General features: G+C 36.0%; 1 protein-coding gene across 1 annotated transcript in view; it reads left to right on the top strand.

Annotated features, from left to right (window-relative positions):
* Positions 1-13,156, top strand: part of DCBLD2 (discoidin, CUB and LCCL domain containing 2) — a gene marked incomplete at both ends in the record, with an annotated part of 100,564 nt that overhangs the window by 14,772 nt on the left and 72,636 nt on the right. The window contains one exon of the mRNA XM_079704863.1: positions 3,524-3,751. Coding sequence (XP_079560989.1) covers positions 3,524-3,751 — 228 coding nt within the window. The remainder of the gene's footprint in view (positions 1-3,523; positions 3,752-13,156) is intronic.

The following is a 13,156-nucleotide window of genomic DNA, read 5'->3' on the forward strand; positions in this document are numbered from 1 at the left end:
TTTCCAGTTACAAAGCTTAGCAGAAAATCTGGAGTCTCTTACTTCCTGACCCTATTACCATCCTTTTTCAAACCCCAATGTTAAATGAGGGCCCCTGACCAAGAAAAATACTTGAGGGCTGTAGACTAATAAGAAGGACCTTTTTTTTTCTTTAACTTAAAGAAAAATAAAGCATTCTGTTTACTTCTTTGAACTTGTGGGGAAAACTGTTCCCTGGGTTGTACCCTCAGCAAGTAGAACAGCATTACCCTTTCAGCCAAAGGAAAAAGAACTAACCCAGATCTTCTGTTGGAGATGTCCTAGCCTTTGCTCTACGTCAGCCCGTCTCAACCTCCACACTATTTGACTTTTAGGATCCATCACCCTTTACTCTGGGGAGCTGTCGTGTGCATTGTAAGATACTTTAGCAGCATTCCTGGCCTCTACCCACTAGATGCCTGTGGTACCCCCCAACCCCAGAATTGTTCCAGTGTCCTCCACCCACATTTGAGAACCCCTGCTCTCAGTGTATTAGGTGATTTGTTGATAATATTTTCTAGATTTTAGTGTTACTTTAAAATATTTTGTCCTATTTTAAGTATTTTGGTGTAGAATAGGCTTCGCTTTTAAGAACTGTAAAAATAAACTGGAAGCACATGTTCTAATTTGGGGGTAAAAGTGAGGACAAGGTCTTTTTCTGATTTGAGAATTCAACATTGTCACCTTTGGATGCCTAGTACAGTGTTGTTCATTGCACAGGTGGGGACCCTTTAGTGGGTCAGGAAGATATATTTTAGACACTATTGAGTCAAGGTGTAAAATGCATTTCTTACTTTGGAATAACAGAGAAAAACATTTGAAAACTGCTGGCCTAGTGTCCCTTTCCAACTGTAATATTCGAAACATATACTTCATAGCAGTAGGTATTTGGCCAGGCCAGCTAAGCTATTTATCTAGTCAGGTTACACTTATCAAATAGTCTTGGAAATATGGAACATTCAAATTTGTGCATTGCAGTAGATTTGAGACTTTCTTTTAACTTTAGTTTCTGGTGCGTATCGTCTTGTTTGCGAGAGGAGGAAGCTCTGAACTCCATCACATATTTTAGAACATTCTTGGCACGTTACTTGTGGACTGTTCATGCCCTCCCCCTACACAAGATGCTGAAAAAAGACAGCTCCATTTTAATTGTTTTCTTCATCACCATGCATGCAGAAGTCCTGTTTTTCATCAGTTAGTATTTATTTTGTTAACTTTTGTAGGAACTATGCTGTATGGAGGAAATGGCAGAAAACATTTTGTGCATTTATTGAGAATCAAACATAAATATGAGCATAAAGATATTTAAGAATTGCTCCTAACTCTCTGCTTGTAGTCTTTTTGTAAAATTCATTTTAACATGACAACTTTAAGTTAAATAATAGCCTGTGGGGAATACATTAAATGTGACAATCTGCCATTGCTAAGTCCTGACTTCAGCTGTTAATAGCAAAATTCTTGGCTTTCTGAAATCCATCAACACTTCTAATCACTTAAGAAGCTGCCTTAGTTTCATACTTACTAAAGAAAATACATTTATAGTTTAGTTACTTCATTTATTCAGGGCTACTTTTTAAAGATTGAAACAATTCCAGAAAGCTCGTTTTCATCTTTTCAGTAGTAACAGAACATTTTTGACTAGTTTCATATTTTTAGAAGATCTGTCTTAGGATGGTTGTCTTTTTCTCTAAGGAAAAATGTTAATGATTATTCAAAAGTTTTTTATATTACAATTCATTTATTTTCACAAGGGAGGTTTTTACATCCTTATGTTTTTAATTTAGATAATATCCAATAGAGATATTCAAGGTATTTTCATGGTAATTTCCGGGGAGATTTGTGGTTATTTTTCTTCTCCTCTGAGTTGTATAACATTCTAAGTTTTATATTTGCAAAAGATCAGTGGCTGTGTCACTCAAAAACTCACAGGTTTATTTAATGGTGCCTTTATGTATTATGATGTTATTGAACTGCTATGCCTAGTTCTTGTGTGTGGAGTGAAGGCAAGTGTAGAAGATAACTGAAGTTTAATGTTGGTTAAAAGCTAAGCTTTATGTGAGAGAGATTTGTTTAAGAATCCAGATTGCTGGTTGACCTGTGAAAGCAGACTAAGTAACAGTACTAGTGTGGATTTGGCAATAAAATTTCTTTATCAGCAAAAGGTATGAAGTATTGTCATCAGAATCTAGGTACAGAGTTGTTGTTCCTTCCTTAAAGCTAGTTTTGAGACTAGTTTGAGATAACTTTTTCATAGGTTAATGTACAGTTTCCTTATTCATTCAATTAATAAACATTTATTTTGCAACTACTACTTGTAGATACTATATTCTTATTCATAGGCTTTTAAAGCGTTCATCTGTTCTAGTAAATGATATCAGCACTACATTGTTCTTAAAAATAAAAAATCAATATAAAATTCTGTTACACCCATCTGTATCCATATTGAGGTTAAAACTCAGAAGTGTCACTTCTAATATAGTTTTCTTTGTTTTAAGTTCTGAACTCTCCCAAAAGGTGATTGTAAATAGCTCTTTTGAAAGAGAAAATACTGTTATTTTGAAAGGATGTATTCATTTTCCTATTAAAAAGACATTCATTTGAATCCCATCGTTAGGAATGCTAAGCGGTGCAATTGGAGCAGCAGCTAAAACTTGTTAATCAGTATTAACGCCTCCTTCCAGGCGCTCAGTAAAATAACAAATTTTGTGATAAAGGGAAGAATGCAGATATTTGATTTTTACAAACAATGTGTTAACTGTTTCCATATTCAGTTGCTGAAGAAATTTCTGGAGCAAATAATGCTGCTACCAAGATATGAAGGTCATTTTACTAATCTTTAATAAGTCTAATAAACTGGTTTTTTGTCGTCATTCTATAGGGGAAAATGAGGCTTTTGGGGAGGGACTACTGAAAAGTCAAATTTCAGTAGAACATAAAATTAAACTATGAAATATTGCTTTAATGCCTTCAAGAAGGAATACCTTGCATCGTGTAATATGGTCAGAAATCTGCATAATCTTTAGTATAGTTTAAGTGTTTTTAGAAATCATTTGACTTCTCACAGGGATTTTTGAAGGGGTTTGTGCTATTTGTAACTAAATAGATGAAGCTGATCATATACATTTATTTTTATAGTTGACATTTATTTTGAGCAATTACTATGAATTGATACTCTTTTAAAGACTGGATTTATTATGACATATATATATAATTATTGCTAAGTTATGTTTACTTCTATTTATTTTGATTGGAAAGTTCTTTGAACTCATAAATTATAACGGTAATCATTGATTATTTTGACCTAACCTGGCTTCTCCTGGCTCCTGTGAGTAGACCTACTAAGAACTATGTTATCTGTTTTATCTTGTGTAAGGAAGGTATTGGTGGTACAAAATATCTGATGTCATACATATTTTAAAATCTTCACAAAAAATCCTGATTATTTGTAGTGTAAGTTAAAGATGTAAAGAATAATTTATTGTCCTTTTAACTTTTTTTTTTTAAGGTGATGGATGTGGACATACTGTACTAGGCCCTGAAAGTGGAACCCTGACGTCAATAAACTACCCACAGACCTATCCTAACAGCACTGTTTGCGAATGGGAGATCCGTGTAAAGATGGGAGAGCGAGTGCGCATCAAATTTGGTGACTTTGACATTGAAGATTCTGAGTCTTGTCACTTTAATTACTTGAGAATTTATAATGGAATTGGAGTTAGCAGAACCGAAATAGGTAGGAAATTTTCAATACATCATCGCCCCAAGTTTTAAAACTGAAGCAGTGTTTGATACTTAACATTGAATAACTATGCTATATAGGATATGTGGGAAATTATTGAAATGTGTGGAAATCTCAAATTTGAATCTTCTTTTGGGAAGAGAAGATTCTTATCTGTTTATTCACTTTTCTAATAAGCCTGTGTTGGTACATTTGCAACAAGATGCCACTGTACTGCTTCTGAGGAGGAGGAAGTTAATTATCTTTTTTTGTTCGTTTTGTTTTTCTTTGATCATTTTACTTGCAGTTAAAGAATGTAAGTATAATTCATGCTTAGGAGTCAGTATATCACGGTAATTAAGAGCATGGGTTTTGGATCCAAACTTCCTGATATTAAATACTTCTGCTATTAGCTTGCTGTGTGACCTCGGGCAAGTTACCTGACCTCTGTTTCCTCACTTGTAAAATAGGGCATGAACTAGTACATGTAAAGTGCCTAGAACTGTACCTGACATATAATATATGCTTAGTAAATATTAGCTGCTGTTGTCTTTATTCTTAGCTAAGAGCAGCTGGTTCTCAATTATGGCTGCATATTAGAGTCACTTGGGAAGACTTTTAAATAATACTATATACCTGTCCCCATTCTAGAGCAGTTGAATCAGAATTGATTCGGTGGGACCCACACCTCAGTATTTTTAAAGCTTCCCAGGAGAATATACTTTGAGGTCAAGTTGAGAACCTTTGGCTTAGAGATCAGCACCTTTCTCTGAAGCAGGAAACATAGCAAAATTTGTAAGGCTGTCTTGGTGAAATCACATTATAACATAAAGAACTCTAAAATTCTCTGTGAGTTTATTTGAAAAGACTTATTGATACAGGTGTGTAAAATGTCTTTCAGAACTATAATTGGAGCCCACTATCTTGTTCTGTAAGCATCGTGTTCATCTTCCGGCCTCCTCTCCGTCTCTAGTCAAACCCTTCATCTCTTCTCCACTTTTTGGCCTCTTATCTATGAGAGGAACAATTCCTGGCCTGCTTCCCTGGCTGCTGATTGATAACCTCTGTTGTCTCCCAATCAACTCTTGATTAACCTGGGTGCTTGATCACCACGTGCATATTGCCACGAATATATGGTGTTGGATAAGCTTTTAGAAACTCGAATCACCTGAGGATCTAGAAAACACTATTACTGTAATACTGATAGAAGACAGTTGCATATTAAGTGCCTCCTGAGGAGATGCAGTAGGGAGTAAATGGTACCACCTCAGCAGTCTTGAAACAATAATGAAAAAAAAATGAACCACAATCTGATCAGGCCTCTAGCAGTTTACATGAAATAAAGGAGCTAGAGAAACACACTTTATCAACCATAAAGACTCCTTTTTTAAAAAATGCCACTTATATGTAAAGGGGAGGAGGTCGAGGGAACTGTCATTCATTTAGAGGTACATCTTCCAAAAGTAGTGTGTGGACCTTGTGACCTTGTTTAGGTCTTGATTCAAACTAACTGACTGAGAGAGGACATTTTTGAGAAAAGCAGAATCTCAAATTCTGTGGTAATGTTATATTTGTGTATTCAGTATCTGATTTGTTAGAGACATTTTGAAGTTCAAACAAAACGTCTCTGATTTGTTTTTAAATATTTCAGAGAAAAAATGGTAGGAAGAGGACAGGTGAAACCAGAATGGCACATGGGTGAAGCTGAGCCATGGGCACATGGGAGTACATCTCTCTACTTTGATGTAGTTTTGAAAATTTCCATATTGAAAGTGCTTTTTGTTAAAAAGGAAAACCATAGGATTATGTATTTGGACAATAAGTAGTGTCATGTTGCTAGGCAGGAAGAGTGACATGGGAAAAAAAATTGAGCACAGGTTTTAAATCACTCACTGGGTTCTCATCACAGCTCCAGGACTTACTTGCTGAGAATTCTTTCTACAGGTCATCAGCCCAGACTACAAAGTCATCATCAGTACTGTAGGAAGATTAAATGAAATAATATTTTGCAGTGCTTGGGGTATAGTAGGTGTCCACTACTCAGCTCTCCCTTATTTCCATTGGTTTTGTTTTTCCTTATTCTCTCTTCATACAGGTGAATGGAAAGCTGTAGAAAGGTCAAGGGGACTGAGTGATGATGGTTCCTGTTGGGCTTTAGTTCTGCTCCTCCCCCTCCCCCATCACCACCTACCATATATCCTCTGGTCCTCCATTTGGGGAGCAGTTTGTGGTTGGTAGTAGAAAAGTAACTTTCCTGACATCGCAGAGAAATAAAGGTCATTCAAGAATAACTGTTCTGGTTAAAGTAGATATGCCAGGAATTACAGAATAGAAACAACAAATACATGTGGGTATCAAGATTCCAGTGATTGGGCTTCTCTGGTGGCGCAGTGATTGAGAGTCCGCCTGCCGATGCAGGAGACACGGGTTCGTGCCCCGGTCCGGGAAGATCCCACATGCCACGGAGCGGCTGGGCCCGTGAGCCATGGCCGCTGAGCCTGCGCATCCAGAGCCTGTGCTCCGCAACGGGAGAGGCCCGTGTACCGCAAAAAAAAAAAAAAAAAAAAAAAAAGGAGAATCCTCTTTCCTATATTGTCTTTTCTCAGGGTCCCTTCTGAACAGAAGCAGGTTCAAATGAGCTCCATTTTCCTATAAAAATGTTTCCTATTTTGGTATAAAGCTTAGATTTTTGGTTTTTTTCTCTATAGGTGTTAATTTTAGGGACTTTTCTCCCCCTGAGAGATGGTATTATGGAATAATCAAGAAAAGAAAATGAAAGGAAGAATGGTTTCTCAAGGAATCACTTTTTAAATCATAAATTCATTAGAATGTTTTTTAACTGATAAAGCACTTTTGGACAGTTATTTTCTATTTTTTTGGAATGGGCGATAATGTGTAATATTATTTAAATATATGAGTTTATTATGATTTTATATAACAACTTCCTAAATAGCTAGACTGTCCAGAAATCTTTGTGAAATTAGTGTAGTCGTACTCATTTCACTGACAAACAGGATGTGTTTAATGATAGAGTTAAGATTGGCTCTCTAGGTCTGTCCCTTTTTTAGGCAGATTGTATTGGAATGAGAAAATTCCATTGTGCCTTGAATTTTACTTTTCCATTTTGATTATTCTTTAATCCCTGGTGTCTGAGATATAGTGGTTGCTCTGTAAAGATAAAAATTAAAGTAAAATCATTCATTATTAATCTTAACTTTTTCTGTACATATATAAATATATATCTCCAAACTATTTTGCAACTTGTTTTTTTCTCTTTTAATATCTAGACGTCTTTTCATATTGGTCCATAGACATCTACTAGCATCATTTCCCCAATGGATATTGTTGATAACTAGTCCAAAAATGAAATTTAAAACCATATTAAAAAGAAAAATCTTTGCTTATGTGTAACCTTTTCCCACTCTATTGTATATATTTTCTTCCTAGATTTTGCTTAGAATTTCCATTTTAAATGAACTTTTTTTGGGATGAGGGATATTGTGGATGGATCTCTAAAAGAGAAGCTAAATATTTTAAAACCTAATAGCTATTAAAGGAAAATGCATTCTGTAGAAGAAATGTAAATGTGTCTGTGTGTTCAAAGTTATATTTAAAGATGTACATTCTGTCTTATACCTTCATCAAAGTACCTTTTAAAGTTGTCTCTTAAATCTTGAGGTGACATTTACAAAGAGGGAAACTGAGGTCCTCAGGGCTTCATCTGGTAAATGATTCCATGTCTCTTGTGTTTTCAGAAAAGTTTCTTTCTGTATTGTTTGTCCCCTTTCTCTCTAATATGCTTAGGTCTTCCTAGTTTAAGAGAAAAAATAAATTTTCTTTCTCTTTACCATCAAACCTCTTAAAAAAGCTATAGTGATGATAATATTAGGTATTTAATGATGATAATGATTGCTAATATTTTTTGAATTCCTATTCTGTAGAGGCTCAGGCTAATAGTGAAAATAACTACCATGCATGCAGTGCTTGCTATGTGCCAGGTACTATTCAAATCACTTTTATCAATTAACCTATTTAGTCCTCACAAGAACCCTCGAGATAGATACTTTTATCACCCCCATTTATTACTAATGAGAGAACTGAGGCACAGAGAGGTTGAATAACTTCCCCAAGGTCACATAGCTAGCAAATTGCTAAGTGGGATTCAAACCTAAGCAGTCTGGCTCCAGAATTAGTGTCTTTTACTGTAAGCCCTTAACACACTTGATACCATTGAATCCTACAAGAATCCTGTACATTATTCCCATAAAACAGATAAATAGAAGATCAGAGAAGGTAAGCAACTTGCCCAAAGTCATATAAGCAGAATTGGGACTTGAACTAAGGTCTAGCTAATAGCAAAGTCCACAATCTCAACCACTAGGCTATAGAGTAATAGATAACAGCTATTACTCCTTAATCTTTTACTACATGGTCTCCTTACTGCAAACTGTTGAAAATAGCAACTTTTTAATAAACATTAACTTTTTCCTTTTAGCTATTTATTTTGACGTAATTTTTTTTTTTTTTTGGCCACGTGACGGCCTGTGGGATCTCAGTTCCCCGACCAGAGATTGAACCCGGGCCATGACAGTAAAAGCCCAGAATCCTGACCACTAGGCCACCAGGGAACTGCCTGTTTTGACATAATTTTAGACTTAATAGAGAAGTTGCAAAAATGGGATAATTTCCATAAACATTTCACCCAGATTTTCCAAATGTTACCATTTTATCACATTTGCCTTATCCCTTTCCCCCACAAGCATACACTCTTTTTCTAAACTGAGAGTACTTTCAAGCGTGATGTTCCTTTACCCCTGTATATTGTGTTTATTTCCTAAAAACTAGGACATTCTCTTTACATGACCACAAAACAGTTATCACAATTAAGGAAATTAACATTGATGTAGGGCTGAGCTACAGGAGCTGCTCAAATTTCTCCAGTTGTACAAATAATGTCCTTTATAGCAAAAGAAATTCTCAGATTCTGTATCGCATTCAGTTGTCATATCTTCTTAGTCTCCATTACTTTGGAGATGAAAGGAGTGGACAGTTCCTTGGTCACTCCTTGTGTTTTGTTACGTTGACATTTTTGAAATAGATAGGCCAGTTATTTTGTAGGATATTTCTTAATTTGGATTGTCTGATGTTTCCTCATGATTAGATTCAGGTTACAGACTTTTGCAGGAATGCCACAGATGTGTTGTTCTCAGTACTTCCGATCAGGAGGCTCACAATTTTGATTTATCTTATTACTGGTGATGTTAACTTTGATCTATTGGTGAAAGTGATACCTCCCAGATTTCTACACTGTAGCTATATTTCCCTTCACAATCAATATGCATATCGTGGGGAGACTCTTTGAAATGATGTAAATACTCTGTTAGTTACTAAACTTGCACCCACTAGTTTTGGCATCCATTAATGATTCTTTTCTGAATCAGTTGTTATTATGATAATTGTCAACGGTGGTTTTCTTATGTCATCATTCCTTTTATGTTGATTAGGTTTTTCTTCCCTACTGAAAAAATGAGCTTTTCCTTCTCTCCTATTTATTTGTTTGTACCAGTGTGGACTCATGGATTCTTGTGTTAGTCTGTTGTTTATCATCCTTTACTATCATTTGTTTTGATTCTCAAATTGTCCCAAATTTCCATTGAGAGCCTCTTCAGACTAGCTCCTGTCTCCTTTTGTGAAGTCCTCATCATTTTTTAAGTACTTGCTTCTGCTCTGGCACAGGATATTCTAGATTTGTCTTGTACGTGTCCTGTCTCAACCCTGAAATCATCCATTTCTTCAAGGAATCCTGTTTCTTTTTAGTGGAAAATGGTATTAGAAATCAATATCTAGTCTGTAACTTCAGGCCAGTTGGCTGCCATGCCCTATTAGCAGATAGATTTAGTAGATGTATATATGTACTTATGTATATACAGGTACGCACATTATATCTTTTTATATTTATCTACCTATATTTATTAAAAAACATGAGTTCACACTGATACCTTTAATCCTAATCCAGCTTCACCAGGTTCATTCTGTTCCTTCCCTTTTCATACTGGTAATCACTTCTCTGACAGTGAGGTATCTAGCTCCTGTTGTCTACAGTATATGTACTTAGTTAACTTATTTGTTTAGTGCTATAATACACAGAAAATAGTTTCAGAATTACTAATCCATGCTTCTAAATCAAAGAAGCCTGCTACTTAGAATCCATACTTGCTTAGTCTTAACCTGAGGACCTTTCATCTAAATACTGTGTTCAGTATTGCCTGGGCTAGATTTCCCCTACCACCTCCTGCCCTCCAGTGTGGTTATGTTATTATCCATTTGAAGTACGGTTTGGTTCATTGACTTCTGTTCATATTCCATTGTAGGCTTTTTCTCTAGTTAGTTTTCTTTTTCTTTTGTTGAGAATGTGTTACATGGTTCTCAAAAGTTAGAACTGTACGAAAAGATATACTTAGATGAGTGACAGTCCTTCCTACTTCACTCCATATTTTCTGTCCTTTCCACCCCATCTCCACCCACCCCTGTAGCTAACCAGTTGTATTAGTCTTTGTTTTATCTTTTCTACTTCCTTTTTTATACAAATGATATATTTAGATTTTATTTCCCCTTCTTATAAAAAAAACCCTAATATACTATTGATATTCTTTCCTACTTTGTTTTTTCTCCCACTTAACAACGTATCCTGGAAATCATTCCACATCAGTTCATAGAGATAGTCCTTATTCTTTTTATAGCCACAGAGAACTCCATAGTATGAATGTACTGTGGTTTAACCACTCATTTATATCTGGATATATAGATTGCTTCTGGTATTCTACGGTTACAAACAGTGCTGCAATAGATAACTTAATGCATATGTGTTTTTGTATTCTTGGAGGTGTTCCTTCAGAGTAAGTTCCTGAAGTGTAGTTATTGGTTCAAAAGGTAAGTGTATACATAGATTTGTTAGCTATTGCCAAACTCCCCTCTACAAGGATTGTGCCAATTTACATTTCCACCAGCAGTGCATAAAAATGCCTGCTTTTCCACAGCCTTGCCAACAGAGTGTGTTGTCATGCTTGGTAAGTTTTGCCCACTGATAGGTGAGAAATGATATCCCAGTATAGTTGTAACTTGCATTTCTCTTACCATGAGGAAGGTTGGACCTTTTATTAATTTTTTAAAATTTTTACTGAAGTATAGTTGATTTACAATGTTGTGTTTAATTTCTGCTGTACAGCAACGTGACTCAGTTATACATATATATTCTTTTTCATGTTCTTTGCCATTATGGTTTATCAGAGGATATTGAATATAGTTCCCTGTGCTGTACAATAGGACCTTGTTGTTTATCCATCCTGAACCTTTTATTTATATGTTGAAGGTCCATTTAAAAAAAAAACAAACATGTTTGCCCACTCTTTCAGGTTTTTTGGTCTTTGTTTCTCTTAGGTATTAGGAATTCTTTTATCTTTTAGTGATATTAGCCTCTATGTGATATATGATGCAAACAGTTTCTCCTAGTTTGTCAGTTGTCTTTTGACTTTGTTTATGAAGCTAATTTATAGTGTGTTTTTTTTGCCATGTAAAATTTTTTAAATGTAGTAAATTCATCAGTCTTTTGCATCTGGATTCTGAGTCATTTGGAAAGCCTCTCCCTATATCCCTGTTAAACGTAAATTTACCCATGTTTTCTTTTGGTACATTTATGTGGTTTCTTTTTTTATATGTAGATCCCTGGTCCACTTGGAGATATTCTCTTTTATGGTATGAAGTGTAGATCTAATTGTATTTTTTCCAGATGACTAACCACTTGTCCTAGCACCAGGCATTTAAAAGTCTGCCTTTGCCCCAGTGGTTTGAAATACTACCTTTGTCATATACTCAAATGCTGTATGTACTTGGGATCTGTTTCTGGACTTTCTGTTGTGTTCCACTTGTCTATTTAGTCATATACCAGAACCTCAGAGTTTTAATTATAGAGGCTTTATAGTGTGTCTTAATGTCTGATCTGGGTAGTCTCCCATTATAGATACTCACTTCTGGCATTTTCCTGGCTATTCTTGCCTGTTAATTTATCTGTCAACTGTCCAACTTCATAAAAATGGTTATTGGTATTTTCTGATCGGGATTATATTGTTTGTAAATTGTCTTTATGATGTTGAGTCATCCTGTTTAAGAATAAGAGATGCTTTTTTTCCATTGTTCAGATCTAATTTTGTTGTCTTTCAGGAGTGTGTTAAACTTTTTCTCACGTAGGTTTTACATATTTTTTGCTAAAATTATTCCTAAATATTTTATCTTCTTTATTGCTGTTGTAAGTGGAGGTGTTTTTGGTTTGTTTGTTTTTTTTTTGCCATTATGTCCTCTAGTCTCTAATTATATGAAGACTGTTGATTTCTATATGTTGATTTTATATCCTGCCACTTTACTGAGGTTTTTTTTTTTTTTTTTTTTTTTTTGTGGTACGCGGGCCTCTCACTGCTGTGGCCTCTCCCGTTGCGGAGCACAGGCTCCGGATGCGCAGGCTCAGCAGCCATGGCTCACGGGCCCAGCCGCTCCGCGGCATATGGGATCCTCCCAGACCGGGGCACGAACCCGTATCCCCTGCATCGGCAGGCGGACTCTCAACCACCGCGCCACCAGGGAGGCCCCTGAGGTTTTTTTTTATTTTATAGTTTCAGTTGTTTTTTTTTTTACATCTTTATTGGAGTAAAATTGCTTTACAATCGTGTGTTAGTTTCTGCTTTATAACAAAGTGAATCAGTTATACATATACATATGTTCCCATATCCCCTCTTGCGTCTCCTTCCCACCCTCCCTACCCCACCCCTCCAGGCGGTCACAAAGCACCGAGCTGATCTCCCTGTGCTATGCGGCTGCTTCCCACTAGCTATCTACCTTATGTGTTGTAGTGTATATATGTCCATGCCTCTCTTTCGCTTTCTCACAGCTTACCCTCCCCCCTCCCCATATCCTCAAGTCCATTCTCTAGTAGGTCTGTGTCTTTATTCCTGTCTTACCCCTACGTTCTTCATGACATTTTTTTCTTCTTAAATTCCATATATATGTGTTAGCATACAGTATTTGTCTTTCTCTTTCTGACTTACTTCACTCTGTATGACAGACTCTAGGTCCATCCACCTCACTACAAATAGCTCAATTTCATTTCTTTTTATGGCTCAGTAATATTCCATTGTATATATGTGCCACATCTTCTTTATCCATTCATCTGATGATGGACACTTAGGTTGTTTCCATCTCCGGGCTATTGTAAATAGGGCTGCAGTGAACATTTTGGTACATGACTCTTTTTGAATTATGGTTCTCTCAGGGTATATGCCCAGTAGTAGGATTGCTGGGTCATATGGTAGTTCTATTTGCAGTTTTTTAAGGAACCTCCATACTGTTCTCCATAGTGGCTGTACCAATTCA

The sequence above is a fragment of the Hyperoodon ampullatus genome (genome assembly GCF_949752795.1).
Source record: "Hyperoodon ampullatus genome assembly, chromosome: 5".
In the NCBI taxonomy this organism is placed as follows: Eukaryota; Metazoa; Chordata; class Mammalia; order Artiodactyla; family Ziphiidae; genus Hyperoodon; species Hyperoodon ampullatus.